Source organism: Carassius carassius, chromosome 6 (assembly GCF_963082965.1).
Source record: "Carassius carassius chromosome 6, fCarCar2.1, whole genome shotgun sequence".
Classification (NCBI taxonomy): Eukaryota; Metazoa; Chordata; class Actinopteri; order Cypriniformes; family Cyprinidae; genus Carassius; species Carassius carassius.
In genome coordinates this window covers 25,684,238-25,707,837 of record NC_081760.1, presented here as the reverse complement: position 1 = coordinate 25,707,837, position 23,600 = coordinate 25,684,238, and the positions used below count along the sequence as shown (strand labels likewise).

General features: G+C 38.3%; 1 protein-coding gene across 1 annotated transcript; it reads left to right on the top strand.

Annotated features, from left to right (window-relative positions):
* Positions 1–221: 221 nt before the first annotated feature.
* Positions 222–23,058, top strand: LOC132142541 (mothers against decapentaplegic homolog 1-like). The gene is made up of 7 exons (XM_059552492.1): positions 222–308; positions 10,721–11,306; positions 14,146–14,424; positions 18,042–18,158; positions 20,681–20,902; positions 21,086–21,342; positions 22,403–23,058. The coding sequence occupies exons 2-7, from the start codon at positions 10,907–10,909 to the stop codon at positions 22,544–22,546; spliced, it is 1,419 nt and encodes a 472-aa protein (XP_059408475.1). The 5' UTR covers positions 222–308; positions 10,721–10,906; the 3' UTR covers positions 22,547–23,058.
* The last annotated feature ends 542 nt before the right edge of the window (positions 23,059–23,600 follow it).

The window sequence follows — 23,600 nt, the reverse complement described above, 5'->3', positions numbered from 1 at the left end:
TCATGGTTTTTCCCATGGTCCTACCCAGGACAGTGCCATGATGGGACACAGACTGGCCTCCTCTGGCCCTAGAAAGAGTAGGCTACATTGTTACAATGTTACATAATTCATTCCACAGTACTTTGAAAACGTTGAATGTGTAAAAAAGTAGGACTTGTTAGGACTTGCGCTCCGCCCCTCACTATATCCCGCGGCGTGATACGCGTTTAGCGCGGAGGGTGCAGCGGTCCGCGACATACTGACGCCAGGCGAGAGCACAGCGAGTCTGTATGAACGCTGAGAAGGATCGCGTCGAGGTGGCGCAGAAGGTACAGTAAACTCTACTTTTGTATTTAAACGGGTCAACAAACTGTGAAATTACAAACGGCTAATTTGTAAATGGTTTTAGAAGGAACGCGCAATTTATAACTTCTTACCGAGTGTTTATCGCTCATTGAGAACAGGGATGAAGCATCCAGCTTGGTTGTTCTTAATAACAACTCCAGAGTAATTCACTCAGTATTTGCTCTGGTTCATATGCTGTGTCTGCACATCACCTTGTTGTTGCTGTTTGTTGTTACATTTTGTTTGACTGTCACATGATGTTTGTGCTGTTGTTGATGTTTGCAGTCAGTTTCAATAATATAAATAATATATATATATTTTTGTTACGTTGTATTTGTTTATACAGGCTACTTTTTAATTCAAGTAACGTTATTGACCTAATTAGCGAATACACACAAATGGGTTAAAGTCTGTTTAGTCATTCCTTTATATATTTTTCATTCCACTATTCATAATTTCGTGCTTTACCACCCACTTCGGTTTATTGTGCAGTTGGAGGGGGATTTAATTTTTTGGTTGTTCAAAAATGGCAATAAATCATACATGTCTACACGAATATTTGCCCCGTACATGATGCATGCAGAGCCTGTGAGACCTGAGACAGTTTCCTGACATCAATGAAGATGACATATCAGATTACTCAAAGGACAAGAATTTGTCCTTGTCCATGATTTGCTTGGATTTTTTTATTCCCACACATTGTGTGTGTGTTGTGGCAGACAGAGAAAAGGAGTGTGCTTGTTTTTCTGACATATCAGGACACAACTCTGTATAATGACATGGGTATGACACAGGTATTACAAGGAGAGGGTGACTTATGAGGACATAACCCATGTCCCCATTTTTCAAAATGCTTATAAATCATACAGAATTAGTTTTTTTTGAGAAAGTAAAAATGCACAAAGTTTCCTGTGAGGGTTAGGGTTAGGTGTAGGGACATAGAGTATACAGTTTGTACAGTATAAAATCCATAACGCCTATGGGATGTCCCCCAGGCTGGCCTATAACTGTGCACAGTATATTGGAAAGCCATTCAAATAATCATTAATGAATGTATAGAGACATTATACGTGCACCTTTTTAATACATTAAAATATGACAATGAAATGAATTAACTCTAGTTTCTTAACATTGGTTTTCACTGAACATTGTTAACTTTGTGATTTTGAAAAAGTTTGGTATCAAACAGTAATTGGCAGACCACCTGTGGTGCCCAATTTTGTAAATCAAATCTTAAATGAATGAGTTTTGTACATTGACCTACATATTTCAAAATAAAATACATACAGTTTTATGAATTTTCATTACATTTCCAGATAACTTTTTCTTGTGTGTGCATAGTGTCACACGTCTTCTGCTTCTTGAAAATTTAGGAAATTTTTAAAACTTTTTATGTATTTATTTTTTATTCATTATTTTAAAAAAAGAAATAAAAAGTAAAAAAAAACATTTTTGAAAATTATATCCATTATTGATGTTGTAAAGTAATATTAATAACAACAACAATAATAATAATAATAATAATAATAATCATCATCATCATCATCATCATAATAATCATAGATAATCATTATCATCCTGCCCGTCCACTATAGTTGGAAATGATCAAAATTGTGTTTTACTATAAGATATCTGATATATTGTTCACAGACCTAAAAAGTTGTTTTCATTATTATTATTATCATTGTTGCTGCTGTTTTTATTATTAGAGTTATGAGTTATGTATACCATAAACAAACAAACAAACAAAATAATGAAACTATATGTCGTTGTAGGCCTTTTGTTCACAGACCAATAGTGTCTGTGCTTTCTGTTTGTAAAGTGTAAAGTAAATGTATCCATCACATGATCAGGTCTGTATGCGCACAGACCTCATTGGGATGTATTTCATGTGAAATGCCCGTTTTCCGTAAGTTTAAAAGGTCAGCCTTCTTTTTTAATCTTTTGTGGTTTCTTGACTCATAGTATCAGCATAGTTCCACAGTGACTCACAATATACTTAGAACAAACAATTAACCATCAGTTTAGCATTAGCTGTCGTGCATGAACCTTTGGCCAGTTTGATTTAAAAGAGGCATCACAGGGAGTTTGAAGCACACTTGCTCTTGTTCAGAGTGTCTGTCTTTCTCACTCTCCCTTTCTCTGTATCCCTACTTCTCCATTTGTCCAACCCCCCAAACCCTTGTTTTTTTTTTTCATTAGAGAACATTGCAATAGAGCTGGCACTTAATGGAGGGCCCCAGATCCAGCCCTTGATAAATAATGTAAGTTCTTTATAATGCAAAGTCTCTTGAGAGGGCTGAGAAAGCATCATTACTGCCTCCTAAATTGATTAACGGCACTGAACCAGAGCAAAATGATACATGGATATGATGCGGGGGGTCAAGGCTGTCAAAGTTGTGTGATGGGAGCCACATTAGCTCTGCCCGCTGCACAAACCCTCAAGCTAATGCTAATATTTACATGCACTCAGCTGAACATGCAATGATTGCATTTTAATGGCTGCCCTGCATTGCAAATGTGGAACCGAAACTGCAGTTTTTTTCCCATTTGTGCAATTCTTCAAGCAGCAAGTACTCAATCACAGTTCACCGACCAAACCCTTTACGCTAGGCCCCTTTATGCTCATATTATGCGCATGTCGTCTACATCCAAATTTTGGCGTCCCATGTCAATGCACTTGGCGATTGGCCCAAACAGTGAACTTGCCTTTAAGTATTGGTTGTTTTGACTGGGCTCAAGACAGCCCAAACTAACATTGTCTGAGTCAATACAATGGAATATTGACCTTTTATGTAAGTGTGTGGTCAGACTAGTGGTCAGATTTAATGAATCCTCAATAATACTTTTCAGTTCAACTCCAACAGCCTTTGAATACCTTTGCCTAAATGTTTGGACTGTGGGGTGCTTCTCCAAATAACATGGCAATGAATTAAACAAGTCAGCTGGTTCTAACCACACAGACCAAAAGATCTTACCAAACCCAAGGTCCTGGTGTGAGAACTGTGTGCTTTCAACATGTATGACAGCTTCCCTAAGGGAACAGCTGCATGTGTATTTGAGTTTAAAGTGGCCTACAGCCTTTGACAATGAGAAGCCCCTGGCTGCCTTTGATACTTAAAGATAAAGAGGCTCTTGATGTGTCAGGGAGATCCTGATAACAGTAACACAAAGGTATTGAAGAGTTTCTCCGCCCCTTAGTCGATTTTTTCGTTTTTTAACAAGTCAACTTGAAAATGTAACTACAACATGATTCAAGTAACTTTTTTCTTTATTAATATATATATACCTAGTGCACCACAAATGAAGTTGTCAGCATGATGTAAATGTTAAACAAATATATATTTTTTTAATATCTTTGCAAAAAAAGATGCATGAACTACAATTGCATATTGTACACACTTGTCTTATACATATATGTTCAGGAATAAAAGAAGGAACATGCTTTTAAAAAAACTCAAAAGTCAAGGTAATTCAAATTCAAAATGACTGAAGGTATATCACCAAGTAGATTATTATTAACTATAAATGTTTTGTAAAAACAATGCGCAGCAGCTTTCAGCCTGATGTCACCATGATGCAAAATATGAAATATCATACATACAGTAGGCTGAGCCATTCTTTGCAGGTTTGCTTCAATTGCACTGATTGGACGTGTTTGACTGTTGCGCTTGTGTCTCTTCCAGCATCTTATACATAAAACGGCTTTCTTAAAACATGGCGCTCAAGATGTTCAACTGTCATCTTCCTGCATTTTTTTTTCTATTCCACTGTACACATCGCATCTTTGTCAGCACAAAAGTGCATTCTGTGTGAATGGCACTATTGATATATTCTACTTATGGTCCTTCGCCGAGCACGTCACACATGAGCAGTTATTCACGCGCGCCGACGTGCAGGTGGATAATTATTTTCTCTTTACTGTTAACACTGGCAAATTGTCAGTGTCTGATACTAATGTTTGATAATATTTCGATTTAAAATTGTGATTCCTCGATTTATAAAAAAAATTAATTGTGGAAAAAACATGAAATTTAAATTAACTGATAAAATCTGAAAAATCGCCAAGCCACTTTGGCGATATCAGTCACTTTTAGTCACTTTGATATCAGAATCTCAGATTTGCAACTTTTTCTTTCAATGTTTGTCATTTTTCTCTTACAATGTACATGTTATTATTGGTTTTAAACAGTATGATTTTCTAAATATTTTTTTTTCAGAATGTAAGAGTGTATTACCATGTTATTATTAAACCCTTTTTATTAATTAACAACATAAGAAATTATTTGAAATAATGGAATGAATTGAAGGATCTGTATCAGTGTATCACTGTTAATGTGAAAAAATTAAGCAATAGAAAAATACATGCACATTGATTCACTCACAGATCTTCCATGGCATGAAGTCTTTGCAAGTTCACCTGGTACTTATTCAACAAGAACAGATGGAAAATTCCCCACATATTTATCTTTAACCCATCTGTTATCTTCATTCACTTGTCTTAAGAAGAAAGAACTTGTTGTGAATTCGTGCTTCCTATCCACAGAAATGTTAGGTTCTATTATGAAAGACTACAAAAATGAGATCCCTTGTGTTAATCAAATGGAACAAAGACCATCTATATATATTCTATCTTGTTGGGTATTGGTGATGGGCTTTCTGCCATTTGCTTATCTCCTCCCTGACAACAGTATAAGGTCCTGAGCTTGAGTATTTGGTTGCAAGATGATGCTAAATATAGCAACAACTTATTAGCCTCCCTTTTGCTGTGGTCCACGATAACAGCTATTAATCTCTCCAGCCTAGTTAATAAATAGTGACTGTTTTCATTGAATAAATCTACTGTGATGTGCAGAGTTTAGGCTAGTTTATAAGCCAAAGATTTCTTGTGATTTTGTTGAGATTTTGCAGTAATTCTGTAAATAATAATAATAAAAGTATTTTCAGATACAGGTCAGTAGTATAGAGGCATTTGTCTTGTTATACTTTGCCCTGATTGTAACCTACATCAGACAAGCTATCTAAAGTGAAACAGTAGCTGAGGGCAGTCACACTCACAGAGGACAACATTATTCTTAGCGCTCAGCATAGTTCAAATAGCTGCTATCTGATGTCACCTTACTTACAGTATTTAGTGTTGATGGGCCACAACAGAATCAGTAGAAAAAGAAAAAAGAAAAAAAAACACCTTTCGTGCTTCTCAGACACTTGATAGATTGGAAAGTCCTTGGCAAACCAAACCTTAGACTTTTCATATGTGTGGATGGAGATGGAAAAAAGAAATCGGTTTAGGAAGAGCAAGAATGTTTTGCAACTTAGAAGTTGTTCAGTTATCGTACTTGATGTGAAAGCATCCCACCCCAAGAAATGTATTTCAGGCCTCTTGCTTTATTCCAATGAGGATGCTATGCCAAACCATCTGATAACTTCAGAAGAAGTGTGAATTCTTGCATTGTGCACTCTTATTTTCCTTCCCATTACCCTGAATGCTGGTTAGTGAATGGCTGCTTTCTCAAATGCGTTTCCTCTCTATTCTCAAGATGTGGAAAGGCTCCCATTCTTAACTTCTTAACCTATTTTTTTGCCTGTTGACTGAATTTATTGTTGACTAGAACCTATGTTTCAAAGCACAGCGGTCTCCTGAATGGCATGCTGTTATAAGCAGCAGCATCTTTACTTATGAGGAAACTGATATGAGTCAGGAAATTGTTCAGTGCTATAAGGCATCACTCAGCAGTGTGTCATGCCAGTATCATTTAGCGTGCCGTATGAACACATCCCACTTCCCATATGCTGAAAGCCATTTTGAGAACTTACCGTAGAGAAGATGGAATTGAAAGCTTTGCACTGTGACCTTGAAGGCCGCGATTCAGAGTAGGGCTGGATGATTAATCGAAAAGTAATCGAACCGAAATTCAGAACTAGGGGTGTGCACGGATAGTCGAACATTCGAAGGAGAAGCTTTCTCCTTCTCCAAAGCGCTCGGGCAGAAGCGCTCCTGAGCCGTCTGCCGTTGCCAAGCAACAATGAAATAGTTGCTCTCTCCATGAAGACGCAGAAATTTCAGCAAAGGATAAATGGATTTGCAGCACAAAAAATCTCTTTCAGTAGCTCTGCTACTAAATTTATTTCAAAATGGCAATCCATATACAGCTATGATCAGCTGTTCCTTCATCTTGGCTGAGATTTTTCAACGTTGTTACAGGAAAGGATGGAGCTGATTGGTTAGTTCTTGTCACATTACCCGCGGTGCGCTTGCGGCTCTCTGAAAAGTTGAGATGTTTTTAACTCGATGCGGTGTGGACGCGCCTGAAAAAAATGGGTGCGTCGCACCGCGTGCGCATCGCGACCGCGTCGCTTCCCTTATGAGCGCGCATACTGCGCACCTACATTGGAAATAACAAACTTGAGCACAAAAAAGACACGATATGTGAACGGCCCCTAAGAACTTCGGTCTTCTACACTACTTCAAATATGGCATGGAGAACCACAGAAAGTGACCTAATTCAAGAACATTGTTGCGGCATCTCTCAAGCAATGAATAAACACCGCTAACTTGGAGAATGCAGTTAAAACTTCTCTTCTCGCGAGAGAAGTAAGAAAAAAACTTTTTTGAACATTATCAGAACATTTCCCTTGATGCGAGTGGAGTGGATGCAGCCGCCACGATGAAGAGGATGCAATGCCCACTCGTCGGAAAAGGCTGATCCAGTTCTTCAGCGATGATTACAGAGAGTCTAGCCGAGACGAGTGGGAACAGTTCTTGCTGGAGCCATGTATTCCACCAGATGAGGATCCCATTCAGTGGTGAAACGAAAACATGAAGCGCTTCACAAAACGTATTCGTTTTGACAATATCTGTGCCGTCAGAGCGCGTTTTCTCCGTGGCCGACCTTATTGTTAACAGAAGGAGCCGACTTTCCTGACAGATTTGCTGACAGTTTAAAAGTTTAAAAGTTAAGTGTAGGCTACGTTCTACAATAGCCTAATTGCTGCAGGCTGCTTTACGTTTTTTCTTTGTTCACTTTTTTTTTTCTTTGTTTACTTTTTTTTTTGCTTTTAATCTGTACTTTTGTTTGTTTGCTCACATTGTTAAAGGTTTTCAGCTACAAAACACGATGTGTAATGTTCAAGCTTATTGTAAGCTTGTTCAAAATGACGGAAACAATAAATGTTGCTGAAAAATAACGTCTGTCTCATTAAACTTAATTTAAATAAACGGATATTCGAATATTAGTTTTTTGTGAGCTCAAATATTCGAATGTGATATTTGTGGGAAACGCCCATCCCTATTCAGAACCTCTAACCGACTTAATTTTCCCATGTTGGTTATTTCGGTTTTTTAATCCTGTCAATACTTTCCCCTTAAAAGCATACTACCGCGTGTGTAGCCACATGACTCTGCTCTCCAGTAAGTGGCATAAAAGCAAAACACAGAGGTGAACGCCGTTCAACAATCGTCCAGCCCTAATTCTGAGAACCCGTAACAGAATGATGTCATCATCACAGTGATTTCAGGGTAGAAGATGTATTGCGTCATTTGTTCTGGATCGGTGGCATTAAAGCATTGAAGCATGAGGAAACCTCACTAAACTGATTTCAGAAAGGCTTCTAATGCTGCGTAACAGTAAAATCATCTACAACAAAATATAAAGACCAGTGATAACTGAGCGAATATTTAATACTAATTTATTGCTAGAGATAAAATCAAATGTTGTGTACATTTACACATAAAATTACTACCAACCTCAACTTTCAGACACCATTTTATTTTTTATTCAATTATCAAATGCAAGTAAATTGGGTATCATAGGCTGCATTTGTAGTGCCTTCAAAAATGAATTTGATGAAGGGATCTTATTAGACAGGATATGACACAGCCATTGGGCTTGGATATGCCTTGTTGCTTTCCTACTGCCGTTGTGAAGGCGGAATTTTTTAGCTCTTGGACACAGCCATAGTCTGAAGTAGTGTTGTCAAAAGTACCCGTACTTCAGTCAGTAAAGCCACAACGATACCAGCCTTTCTGCAGTCCTGGTAATACCAGAGAGTACCCGGTCGATGCAGTACCTGATAGGCAGCTGCTTTCAAATGCTCCCGTATTTGAGCACTCTGTGATGAGTGTCAAAGGTTTCTAGTTACAATGTGTTTTGCAGTGTCTTTTTTGTAGCCAATCAGAGACATTTTAGTTGAGTGTGTGAATGCAGTGGCCAATCAGAAGCTTGTAAGTCAGAATCTCCTCAGTACACCACAGTTTGTTCGGCGTGAGCTCTACTCGCAAATTGTTTCACTATAACCAACAAAAGTATAAACAAGATGTAAATTGTGCAGTATGGACAGATTCTTTTTTTTATTACAACTGGAGTTTTCACTCAGTCAGTGAGCAGACTTCATTGATTATAATGGTAGCACTGTTTTCTCTATATAACACATTCATAATTTTACAGTTTTGATAGGACGACTGAATCTGAAATTGCAGTGTTTGGCCTAGTGATAACCACCCAAACGAAAAAAAAAAATCTGATGTGTCGAAATAGATATGTGCATTAAGTCTTGCAGTTGTAAGTGCAATAGACCTGCCTCTTGTTCTGTTGCCTGTAACGCCTGTTTCACACATACTCTGTCTTCAGTGCGTATGTGTTGCATTTTTTATGCACCCATGTTAACAGATTAGAGCGTTCACACTGCACACGGTTGTGGTCCATCAGTGCGTTCCAGGAGCAGCGTTCATTTATGCACTGAGTTTGCACGTGCTGAATTAAAGTGACATCGCATTATTTGTGGTAAAAATGAACATGAATTGACACAGAAATGTAGTAATTTAACAATACATTTATATAATTAAAGTATCTACTGCGTTTCATAAACAAGATGTGGCTTTTTAGCTAGGTTTAAAACAAGAAAAAGTGCACTTTTAGATGAACAAGGCTTCATAATAGATGTACTTGAGGAGGTAGAAAAACTAATCCCGCGTTTCCACCGAAATTACCAGGAACATTTGTACCAGGAACTTTTTTCCCCCCAGACCTGTTGCTTTATGCATTTCCACCACGGTGTACAGTACAGGGAAGATTAGGCAAATAGACTGGTGATGTAGGTCTGCGCGCGTTTCTCAATACTATAGTATGCTGATTTTGGACGTGCATCCTCGGTAGTTCAGACTTTGCGCATTCGACTCGGGAGTGTGATGTCCGTGGCGATGCAAATCCGGTAATTCTGCAAACAGCAGCGTAAGTTACTTGATAACTTCAGTCAGCTCGCCTTGGCTACTGCTATTTTCCTCACTGTACATTTACAATAAAACAAAATAGGATATCAAATACCACTGCCTCCTTTCGTTTTCATTTAAACATAATAACAGCTGCAGAAATGTACTTAGTTCAGGGATATGTGATTATACAGCCATTACAATTAAACAAAATATTATATAAATTTGCCTTTTTTATTTTCAATTTAAAACATATAGATAAATTGAATACAGACCAAAGATAACCTGTTAGATTTACCCAAAATGAATAATATCTTATGTTTAACCACTAAAGAGCCAGCGGCACACATCAGAAGGTCTAGCCGAGATAAGGCTGCTATCGGCGGATAGATGATCACTGAGCTCCTGCTGATCGCGTGGAGCTGACCATCTCCGACATCAGCGAAAAACATTTTTAAATAGGCGCTGTCTTTTTAAATAAACCACAGATTTGAGTTTTAAACAACTACATTCTCGCCTGAAATGCTGCGTGAACTCAACCAATCAGGATGTTTAGTGGCCAAGTCCCGCCCCCAAAAGTTCCGGAACTTTGAAAAAGTACTACCTCGCCAGCAGGGACTTTCTGAGGGGCATTTTTTACCCGGAACTTTATTTAGTTCCTGGTTCCTGCGGTGGAAACACACCGAGTGCCAGGCCAAAGGCCCTAGTTCCTGGGTAAAGTTCCTGCGGTGGAAACGCGGCATTTGTTTAAGACCCGCGGGATTGCTTGTAATAAAGATTTAAATGCAGAAGAGAATGCAATTTGAAGGCTACATACAGTACAAATGTTTAATTTATATTTTAAAAAAGGTAAATAAAATATCAATTGAATATTTATATTAAATTGGTATAAAATAAAACATAAAAATGTAATAGTTAGTATAGTTGTGGTACCTTAATTGGTACAGAGAACATAAGAAGTTAACTTTTTTGGTACTGTGTGAAAAACTAGTCTGAAGCTAAAACAATTTTGTACACATGTGCACATCATACACTACACAATTTTCTGTGTATATCTGTCTGGATCTGACTTGTGCAGACTGCAAATCATGCCAAAAACCTGGGCAAAAGTTGTGTACTGTATTCCAGTCTTCAGTGTCAGTGCTGGAGTCTCTTGAATGTCTGATTGAATTGTTAATCTCTTTACAGGTGCACCTGACAATCTGACCTAGATCTGGAACTACACAACTTTCAGCAATTACCCCTGTTGATGTGTCGCTGCGGTTGAGATTTTGATTCTCTTGGAGGAGGTAGAGCAGAGATTCCTTGTTTCTGTGTGGCTGAATCCTGTGGACTAACTGTGACAGTGTTGGCTGTGGCGCACGTGGCGCCACTATGAACGTCACGTCTCTCTTCTCCTTCACCAGCCCGGCAGTCAAACGACTGCTGGGCTGGAAGCAAGGCGATGAAGAAGAGAAGTGGGCAGAGAAGGCTGTGGATGCTCTGGTCAAGAAGCTGAAGAAGAAGAAGGGTGCTATGGAGGAGCTGGAGAGGGCACTCAGCTCCCCCGGTCAGCCAAGCAACTGTGTCACTATCCCCCGCTCGCTGGACGGAAGGCTCCAGGTGTCACACCGGAAAGGGCTGCCTCACGTCATCTACTGCCGCGTATGGCGTTGGCCTGACCTGCAGTCACACCATGAGCTCAAGGCCCTGGAGTGTTGTGAGTTTCCCTTTGGATCTAAGCAGAAAGATGTGTGCATCAATCCCTATCACTACAAGAGGGTGGACAGTCCAGGTGAGTGACTAAATATATTTGAGCCGGTTGTTCATGAGCACTACGTAATAGAAGCTAATTTATTTGGACTAGTGGTTGGGATTCATTTGATCTTTTGAATCTGTTCAGATTCATTTACTGACACTTTCATTAGGTTTCATCTTTATGACAGTATGTGGTGGCAAGTCTTTTTTTATGTTGAGTCACTGAACCATTCCAATAATTAAAGGAATAGTTCACCCAAAAATTCTGTCATTGATTACGCACCTTCATGTCGTTCCAAACCCTTAAGACATTTGTTCATCTTCTTTTAAAAACACTCATTTACTACGACACATGTCTTAAGGCCCATTCACATCAAAGACGATAACAATATAGGCTAGCTATAAAGTTTGAATAATTATCTATCTATAAAAAACAGAGCAACAATAACTTTGGAATCATTTTTGGAGCATTTATTGTCTTCCCAGCTGATGAACGACAAAAATGACAACCTTTCAGCATCCACTCAACTTAAAGAGCTCAAGATGACAGCACGTTCTCATAATAAATGGAATACCATCGTCTAGTAGAGCAAACAAGTGAGCAAAATCACATTGTCAGTGAATCCCATATGGATTATATAGCCCACATGTACCTTCTTCCTCGCATGTTCCTGAGTTTTCCTTTCCCATGGTTCCTGCAGATGGTTTCTTTCTTTTTCTGTCCTTCCCCTTCCATATCTCTCTCCGGCCTTTGCCAGGTGCTATTATAGTTTGTTTGATCCTGATACCACTTGAGAGAAAACTGTGGAGTCTAAAAACCTTCTGTGCTCTATGTGTTTGCGTGTGTCTTAATGGGAAGCGAACATTTTCTTTACCTCTGCTTATGGTGTAAGAATGGACTTCAAACGCACAGCCCCCTTCTTGTTGGCTAAGCAAAAGATGAGGGTCAGCTGACAACACAGAAACAGCTGTCCACATTATGTGTGTGTGTGTGTGTGTGTGTGTGTGTGTGCGCATTATGAGAGCAGGAGCAGGAAATTCCAGGCGGGGGCAGAATGAGGGCTTTGTTCAGGGTCTGTGTACACATTTGTGTGTATGTGTGTGTGCAGGATGAAACATGTGGCTGTATAGAGGAAGAGATTTACCGGAACTCCTGTCACCCACACAGACAATAGCAGGAAAGACTGGTTGCCCGCCTTGCACACGCTTGTGTAGTGTAGGCCTGTGAATGTCTGGACACCTGTCTTTCCCCTCCTCTCCAGAACGGCAGCATGCTGTCCACACCCATTGTTTAAGAATACTCTGTGTTATATCACTGAAATGCATTTTCCCTATCTCAGTGCAAACGTCTTAGTCTTAAACGTTTAGCCTGTATAATAATAATAATAATAATTCATTACATTTATATAGCGCTTTTCTAGGCACTCAAAGCGCTTACATTGTCAGGGGGTATCTCCTCATCCACCACCAGTGTGCAGCATCCACCTGGATGATGCGACGGCAGCCATAGTGCGCCAGAACGCCCACCACACACCAGCTTACTGGTGGAGAGGAGACAGAGTGATGAAGCCAATCAGCGGATATGGGGATTGTTTGGAGGCCATGATGGTCAGAGGCCAATGGGCAAATTTAGCCAGGATGCCGAGGTCACACCTCTACTCTTTTCGAAAGACATCCTGGGATTTTTAATGACCACAGAGAGTCAGGACCTCGGTTTAACGTCTCATCCGAAGGACGGTGCTTGTTGACAGTATAGTGTCCCCATCACTACACTGGGGCGCTAGGACCCACACAGACCACAGGGTGAGCACCCCCTGCTGGCCTCACTAGCACCTCTTCCAGCAGCAACCTAGTTTTCTCAGGAGGTCTCCCATCCAGGTACTGACCAGGCTCAGCCCTGCTTAGCTTCAGTGGGAAACCGGTCTTGGGCTCCAGGGTGATATGGCTGCCGGCGTATGAATATAAAGTATGTGGACAACAGAGGCGGAAAGACCAGTTGCCACATTTTATTGCTCTTCTATTTCTAGTAGTAGAGTACAGGCGTGACAACTGTGAATATGACTCTTGGATGAGATGGCTAATTTGTATATTTTACAAAAATACTGAAAATGGTGGGCAGGAAAACAACACTAAAGGTAATTAAAAATCATTGAAGGGATAGTACACCACAACATGAATATTCTGTTATCATTTACTCACCCTCATGTTATTCCAAATCTTTACTCATTTTTTTCTTCTTCTGTGAATCGTAGACGATATTTTGAAAAACATCTCAGTGTTTTCTGTCCATACAATGATGCTTGTTTTGGACCCCACTGATTTTCATTGTATGGAAGCAAACAGTTCCGTTCCACAGACAAAGAAAAGTCATAGAGGTTTATGACAACATGAGGGTGAAAAAAATGATGACAGAATAGTCATTTTATTGTTTCTTATACTTTTCTCATTATGCACTTTTTTTTATTTTTATTTTAGAATTTAGTTATTTAGCCAGTACATTAAAAAAATCCTCCAAATCACTACGGTAAGCCTACAATAATGATTAATGTTAAAAGCTATAAGGTTTATTTTGGCTGGAAATTTCAGGATTCTGTTCATTCTTGTGCCTTTATGTCATGTCCATAAAAAAATAAAAGAAAATTTGGATACTAGTGCAGATATGCTGCTTGCTTAGATTTTTTATTTATTTATTTTTTTTAGTATAGGTCTTGTAGGTTGTTCTTATTATCGGTGATTATGTTGTACTGTATTTAGTCAGATATGCTCTGATCTGGTGCTTACAGGTTGTGAATAGCCATACATGAATTCATATCAAAAGTCAGTCTATTTGTCAGCTACTCCATTCTGATTGCCATATTTCTCTTCTCTTCCTACAGTGCTGCCACCTGTGCTGGTGCCACGAAACAGCGAGTTCAATCCTAAACTCTCTATGCTGCCACGCTTCCATAACCCACTCCATCAGACAGAACCCCATATGCCTCAGAACGCCACCTTCCCTGACTCCTTTCAACAGCAGCCAGCGAACGCCCTTCCCTTCACACCCAACTCCCCCACCAACAGCTACCCCAACTCGCCCAACAGTGGCACAGGCAGTACAGCCACCTTCCCCCATTCACCGTCCAGCTCAGACCCAGGCAGCCCTTTTCAGATGCCAGGTGAACTGCACTTATGTAATTTATTTCTTAGTGTCTTTACCATAACAATCAAAATTACTAAGAATTTTTTTAAGAAGTGTTTTATTCAAACAAAAAAAAAATCTGTGTTTATTTGATCAAAAACACAACAAAGTAATATTGTGAAATATGTTTTACAGTTTTACTATTACAACTTTTTATTGTATTTCTTAATATTTTAAAAATATAATTTATTCTTATGATGCAAAACTGAATTTTCAGCAGTCTTCGGTGTCATATGATTTTCCAAAGATCATTCTTTCTTTGAAAGAAAATGGTAGTTTAAGTATTTATGAGATTTCAGTTGTTCATGTTTTAAGACAAAAACATGGAGCATGGTGTAATGTCATGCGTTTGATTAGAAGGAAAGTACATTTCAAATATAAATATTAATTCTCTTGTGTTTTGGTACAGTTGTACCAAATTACTTATGTGATTACTATATTCATGTATGATATGGTACTGATATTATACTTTAAGGTACTACAAGTAATATCAGATGCATTAATTATTTTTTGAGCAAACTTATTGTTTGCTTATCGAATTACTTTGTAATTGTGCCTTTTAAGAAGGGAAAATTAATTTTTATGGTAAAAGACTGTATTAGCAGAAGTATTTTAAAGTTAGATTTTTTTTTTCATGTATTTATAAAACTTTATTATTAACATGGAATTTAAAAGACAAAACTAGTCAACAACACTACTGCCATGGTGTTTCTACAGGTCCACACTGAGCACAAAAAAGCAAAACGAATATTGGACGCAATGACACATTTAGTGTTGTCACGGTACCAAAATTTCAGTATTCGGTACCGATACCAGTGAAAATCCACGGTTCTCGGTACCAATTTCGGTACCAAAGCAAAACACAAAAATATGCTAATTACACACTTTTTATCACTAAAAATAAAACCAATGCCATTCTTTATACTTATTTACAATTGTGTTTAAAGTTTTTCTACAAGTAATATAATTATGAAAAACAGTAAACAAGTTTCACCCAAATTTAATTTGTCTTTTAATTACTGAAATTTAAACACATTTTATTTTTTGGTAAATAAAGGGGATTTGCTATTAAAATTAAAACATGGAAGAAATATTGTGTGATTTAATTAATTAAAAAATAAAGTTTTATTAATTTTTTCAACAGTAGTAGCAGTATCACATACATTTTACTAAATAATAGTAATATTTCTTGCACAATGCCTTTATGTAAAAATGAACTTTTATTTTGCACACCTTGGCAATATTATCGCCAGTGGCCAGACTGATATACTATTTTACACACACACATATGATTCCAATCAGCTTATCTTTGTAAAATGGCACAGCTTCTTAAATCTTAGCTTCTTAATCAGTCAGTCAAGCATTATATTATGGTATTAAGCTCTTTTTAATGATAGAACTTTAGTGATTATAACTAAAACTTGATAACCATGTATGAATGCATATTTGTCATTTTAACTGAACGTAATGGTGGTGATGTTTAAGATATTTTGGTCATTGAGGGCTTCTGTAAAAAAAAAATAGTAATAGATCATATTAATTATTATTAAAAGATAATACTAATACTAATTCTACTACCATACTAACAATATACAATGCACTATGGATTGATGAGCTGCTGGGTTCATGAATATTAATCACGTTGTCTGCATTCGGTCGAACGGATTTGCTGAAATCAAAACAGGGATGGTCAATGAAATTGCCCTTTGCGCATTAGCTCCGCCCACTACCGGAGAAACCGGCTTACTGCTTGTTCCAAATAGCTGAATAATTCTAAATTATCTCCATTATTTTGATAGGAGAAGACAACAAATAATATAGTTTACATGTAGCGTTTCGATTCAGCGTGGTAAGACTCTCGCTCTCTCTTTGCATGTGTGAGATACAGCGCTATCAGCAAAGTGACGGTGAGTCGTGCGCCTTCACACAGAGTTTACAGAGCATCAAATACAGGTGCGCTGGCCGTCCATTGAGATGAATCGAAAAAGTACAGATCGCTTGATGGAGAGAGAACTCTGAAGCGCTCAGTCAGTGTTCAGCGAGTGAACATGTGTTAATCGTATAATAGCCTTGAACACACACACTGGCGAGTAAAATCTAGAATTTATGAGCCAATGACTAACAATAGACATAATTTAGTCGCCCAGAGTAAAATTTAGTCGCATATGTGAGTGATTTACTCGCAATGTAGAGGGTTGTAGACGCGCAGAACATGCAGGATTCAGATTTTAACCAACTTTTGCGGCTTAACATTTACAGATACTGGTCCATATGGAGATTTGATTTGATAAATTTATGCTAACTTTGACAAATTCCATGACTCTCCATATTAAAATGTAAGTTTAATTTTCATGACTGTATTTTGAGATTCCGTCCGCGTTTTCTGCTTCGCGGAAATCCTAGCGCTGTATGCGGGTTGACCGGGTCCTCGGTACTACCGGTACTTAAAGAAACCTGGTACCGTCACATTTTCATTTTTTTAGTACCGAGTTGGTACCGAAGTACCGGGTCTTTTGACAACACTAGACACATTGGAATAAAACAGATTACTATGAATGCTTTCACATAGGCCGTCAACATTTTTATTTTTTTTTGAACCAGTCCGACAAATCTTTTCATTTTCACAAACTGAAAACACGGGCCATCTAGTAAGATTTGAGCATTACATTACGTGGCCAAATCAACTGCTGTTACCCAAATGGTCGACACGGTGGTGCTTAAGTTTTAGAAGACTGTATTGATCATGAGCATTAAAACACAGAAGTAGAGGACTTTCAACCAACTTACAAAAAATATGGATGTCGAGATGTTGTTGCCATAAAAAACATACATTGTTGAAAAAATTAAAAAATATTTTCTGGACTATAAGTCACACTTTTTTTAATAGTTTGGCTGGTCCTGTGACTGATAGTCAGGTGTGACTTATTTATCAAAATTAATTTGACATGAACCAAGAGAAATGAACCAAGAGAAAACATTACTGTCTACAGCCGCGAGCTGCTCAGTGCTCCTGTATGGTAATGTTTTCTCTTGGTTCTTGGTTCTAAATAAATGTGACTTATAGTCCAGTGCGACTTATAATATGTTTTTTTCCTCGTCATGACGTATTTTTGGACTGGTGTGACTTATACTTAGGTGCGACTTATAGTCCGAAAAATACGGTAGTGTGCAGGCGTGAATTAGCAGAAGGCGAACAATCGTTTTGCGCTCTGTGTGAAATCACTGTTCATCTGATTCGCCTCTCTTTTTCGCCTCAGTGTGGAAAGTCCTTAAGTAATTGACTGCAAATTTATCACTTCTGACTGCTGAGATAAATCCCTCCCGTTTTTCCTCTTTTGGATATATATATATATATATATATATATATATATATATATATATATATATATATATATATATATATATATATTTTTTTTTTTTTTTTTTTTTTTTTTTTTTATGCGAATTTAAAAAACAAAACTTGCTGTGTTATATTTATATTGTATGTATTGAGAGCTGTATGTATTCTGTGGGACAATATAGATTTTTTTATTTATCTACATCTCTTGTGTTATTTATTTATTTATTTATTTTTTTTGGTCATTGCTTCAAAAGAAACCCCTCCACCTGCATATATGCCCCCAGAGGAGCCAATGACAAAGGGATGTCCGCAGCCAATGGACACTAACCTGCTGGCTCAAAACCTGCCAGTGGAGCTCAGCAACCAACCAGGTACACTCTTTTCAAATTATAAAAACCACACCAAAATGAGACATCACACTGAGCTTCAGCCACTCCAGCAAAGATATCACCCATTTCTTAAAGCATGACATGGGCTGCTTATAGCTATCAGCAGCTGCCAGCCCACACTGCAGGTGCAGGAAGTCCAAACACAAACATAATCTCACACGCACACACAGAGTCACAGACATTCTGACTTTTTGTTCTTTAAATCTCGTCACGTGATTATGAACAAAATTGCATACAGTAGGTGGACAATCAAAATGGCAAATGCCTAATCAGGGCCACGGTGTTAACGGAAAGTCGCATGTTAAAGTTATTTGTGAAACTACCGCCAGGTGGCGCAAAGGGACGGGTTACAAACTGACTGTAATTGTAACATTTTGGTTTTTAAATGGAGATGTAACGACGAAGTAAAACATTATAACATTATAACATACTTAAAAACCATTAGAAAATTTACAGTGAGTTAATTTCAAAACATGGGATAGTGTTAGGCTACAGTATACACATCAAAACTGCTCTTACTGCATGCTATTGTTATTAAACAGTCATTATATACTATATATATCATTCATTACATTTATATAGCACTTTCTAGGCACTCAAAGCGCTTTACATTGTCAGGGGATATCTCCTCATCCACCAGCAGTGTGCAGCATCCACCTGGATGATGCGACGGCAGCCATAGTGTGCCAGAACACACCAGCTTACTGGTGGAGAGGAGACAGAGTGATGAAGCCAATCAGCAGATTGGGACGGCAGTGGCTCAGTGGTTTATGTAGGTTGTCTACAAACCAGAAGGTTGTTGGTTCAATCCCTGGCTCCACCTGACCAAGTGTCGAGGTGTCCTTGAGCAAGACACCTAACCCCAGCTGCTCCCGACTAGCTGGATGGCACCTTGAATGGCTGACACCGCAGTCGGTGTATGAATGGGTGAATGTGAGGCAAATTGTAAAGCGCTTTGGATGGCCATGTGGTCTGTTGAAAGCGCTATATAAATGCAGTCCATTTACCAGCAGATATGGGGATTGTTAGGAGGCCATGATGATCAGAGGCCAATGGGTGAATTTAGCCAGGATGCCGAGGTCACACCTCTTCTCTTTTCGAAAGACATCCTGGGATTTTTAATGACCACAGAGAGTCAGAACCTCGGTTTAACGTCTCATCCGAAGGACGGTGCTTGTTGACAGTATAGTGTCCCCATCACTACACTCGGGCGCTAGGACCCACACAGACCACAGGGTGAGCACCCCCTGCTGGCCTCACTAGCACCTCTTCCAGCAGCAACCTAGTTTTCTCAGGAGTTTATTCCAATTATTATCCAATTAAATTTGGTACTATAATTTTACAGTTACTGCTTTGATAAAAGTACAATTTTATGCATTAGTATATAATATAGAGCATTCTCATGTTTAGTACAACTAGGGATATGCACCCTCTACTATTATTTTGTCAATTTTGTTCATAGTCAGCGCAGAGACCAGACTAATGGATAATGACATTTGCTGTTGTTTCTATTATCCATTAGTTATTGCAGCACTGTTGGGCTGTGTGAGTTAGAATTGGCTGTGGCTCATTATTTACAGTTAGTCAGTGATAGTAAAAACTTGAATGAACACTGTATACATTACTTTCCTGAATGCCTGATTATAGGTTTTGCTTTCCCTTTTTTATTTATTATGCAAAAAAAAAAAAAGAAAAGTCTTAACACAGTGTTTAACACACACATTTGTGTTTATGGCATGAAAACAGCACCTGCGCTTCAGAATCAATGATCCCAATTACTTCCTTATGCAAGATTAAATTAACAGTTTGTATGTAGTGATGCTCAGGAGGTGAGGGGGGTGTGCAGAGAGAAGGCGAGCTGTTGAAATATTTGTGGAGGTTGTAGTATCATAATTTTCATAAGAATTTTGGGATGCACACTCAAGCTGCATCCTGTGGATTGCTCACTTCTATTGTGATAGGGTAATGGGAAAAGAGTAGACAAAACACACCTGTCATTAACTAACATTATCAAAGATGAAAACTGTAATTAATGTACTGTTCGTGGTTTGTTCATGTTAGTTAATTCATTAACTAACATTAACTAATGAAGCCTTAATGTAAAGTGTAACCTGCTGTTCTTTTGAACTTGATTCCCCCCCCCCCCCCCCACAATAATATTAAGCAGCACATTAATATTAAGCTGTTTTATAAATGTTTCTTGAGCATCAAATATGCAAATGATTTCTGAATGATCATGTTACACTTAAGACTGGAGTATTGGCTGCTGAAAATTCAGATGAAAATTACAGGAATAAATTACATTTAAAATAATAATAATAATAATAATAATATTTCAAAATACAGTACTACTGTTTTCACTGGATTTTTGATCAAATAAATGCAGCCTTGGTGATCTTAAAGGTTATTTATATTTTAATTTGTGAACAATACTATACTACTTTGCTTTAATAGAGTAAGGGTTTGTGTGCTTGTGTTCAATGAGTTCATAACCATCTGTGCAGATGTTCAGCCTGTGGCATATGCGGAACCCAAACACTGGTGCTCCATTGTGTACTATGAGCTGAATAATCGTGTGGGAGAGGCTTTCCAGGCCTCCTCAACCAGTGTACTGGTGGATGGCTTTACCGACCCCTCCAACAACCGGAACCGTTTCTGCCTTGGTCTCCTGTCGAATGTCAACCGCAACTCGACCATTGAGAACACTCGACGCCACATCGGAAAAGGTTTGACTTGTCACTGAAATGAGCTCTACATAAAACAACTATTCTACAGTATCTGCCTATAGTGTGTTGAATTGCACTATTATATAGCACTAAAATATGACATGGCCTGTCTCAGAAATGCTGTTAATAAGCGAAATATTGATATAATATAATCTCACAATCACCTTTTCATATATTTTGCAGGAGTCCATTTGTACTATGTGGGAGGGGAGGTATACGCTGAATGTTTGAGTGACAGCAGTATCTTTGTCCAGAGCCGCAACTGCAACTATCACCATGGTTTCCACCCCACCACCGTATGCAAGATCCCCAGTCGCTGCAGCCTAAAGATCTTCAACAACCAGGAGTTTGCCGAGCTCTTGGCACAGTCCGTCAATCACGGTTTTGAAGCCGTCTATGAACTCACCAAGATGTGCACCATCCGCATGAGCTTTGTAAAGGTAAGCTAGACTATATAAATGAAGAAATCATCGCTGATCCAAAAATTTAAAGGGAACATCGGATGCAAAATTCACTTTTACATGGTTGCATGTAAATGTGTATTAGCAATGTGGACACAACACCCCACCATTTAGTCCTTTTTAAACCCACAAATACTGATGGACGGTCCCATATTAGCATATTTTCACCCTCAGCCATTTTCTCCACACTTGTGCAGCTGTAGCGACAAGGTCTCGTATGCAATGCAAGTGTTTTGTAGTTGGTTGTAAAAGTGAACACAAGTCTTTATTTTCTCCTGACATCAGACCACTGAGGACGCAGCGGATTGGTTTTGTTTTTGATGGTAAAGCACCACCAAATACACAAAAAAATGAAATAGAGGGGTGGGGTGAGCAGTAGCTCATTATCATTTAAAGAGACATGCACCGAAACGGTCACTATCTTTATCTACCTGACTACACTACACTAAAAAGTTTTACACGATCACTGAGGAATTTTAACAGAAATAGCTGCAGACATTTCATGAAGACCCTAAAGAATCATATCAACTTGTGAAAAAAAATCGGTATCCGATGTCCCCTTTAAATTCTTTGTGATTCCAAACCTGTATGACTTTTCTTCTTCTGTGAAACAGTAAATAAGTTGTTTCTGTGAAACACCAGCCCAAAATTTTGAATAATTAAGACTTTATTTTTGAAATAAGTCTCGTGTGCTCACCAAGGCTGCATTTACTTGATCAAAATCCAGTAAAAAGAGTAATATTGAGAAATATTATTACAATTTTAGAGAACTGTTTTATTTGTAATACATTTTAAGATGTAATATATTCCTACAAAGACATTATTAAAGTATTAAGTCTAACATGATCCTTCAGAAATATGACTTTTATTGCATGAAAAAAAGATGAAAAAAAAAAGCTGAGAGAAGTGCATACAAGTTTGGAACCCTGTGTGGGTGAGTAAATGTAAGAATTCAATGAGAATTCCTGTTTTTGAGTTAATCTTCCCTTTATTTAGTTTCAGGAGAAATACAGCTGACATGTTTGTACTTGTGTTCCAGGGTTGGGGTGCAGAGTATCATCGACAGGATGTGACAAGCACCCCATGCTGGATTGAGATTCATCTTCACGGGCCCCTGCAGTGGCTGGATAAAGTCCTAACCCAGATGGGCTCTCCTCACAACCCCATTTCCTCCGTGTCCTAGACAGAGCTGACCATAAGGCTACTGCAGATGTCTGGGTTCCCATGCAGAAGCTGATTGGTTGAAGGGAGGGGTAGAGGGTGGGTTTTGTATTCTACTTGAAGGCAGTTTGTTTGGGGGCATAAATTTTGGCTGAAGGGTCCTTAGTTTTCAGCCGTGAGAATCTGGAAGATACTTGACAACTTTGTGTGACCAAGCATGTTAAATGATGAGGCCATCATACTTGTGACAAGTATCCTCCTTTGGTCTTGTTTGTGGGTTTTTAAGCCAATTTGTTTGTTTTCCTTCTTTTTCTTTTGCATTTCTTCTCCTTTTTGCAGTTTACAAATCAGTATTCCATTGGCAAAAAAAGGTCTGCATCGTAGTTTAGAGACTAGTACAGGGTTGTAGAGTGTAGTGTATGGTGAACACTTCTGGAAGGCAAAAAAGTATGAAAACTCGTGCAGAAATATAATGCTTTAAATAAACTGAATGGCATGATGCTGTAAAGAAGGATAATGAGGTTATTAATGCAAAATGTCTCACAGCCAACAAGAATGTAGCAAAAATGGACAAAAATGTCTGTTGTAGAATGAAGAAAACATATATTTGAACATAAAGCTTTTGAATGGGATAACATATGGGGAGCTAGAGCATGTTAGTAGTGGGTAGGGATGCATGAGCAAACTCATGCGTATGTTGCGCTACTTCTATTGCAGTTGCGTTCGACTGATTTCGAAATCGGGTGTGTAAATGTACTTATTAGTAGAGAAAGTGCTGTGCAGTCTGTTTTTTTTCAAGTGTGGTTTGATCCCCAGGATTGTCAGTCTTTGATGTCTATGAGAGCGGAGGCAGGCTTCGTTTACTTTGTCCATATATTGTGCACTCCACCACTGTGCTGTAAGGAGGAACGTCTTCCTTTGCCAGTTTTTTCTTTTCTTTCTAAAATGCCATGAATTATCTTTTTTTTTTTACAAAACACCTTTTAAAAAGCAAGAGAAAGAAATATATATGATGCCTATGCATTTTCAGCATTTTTTGAGTTAAATAATTAGCTTTTTGCTGACTAAGTTCTAAA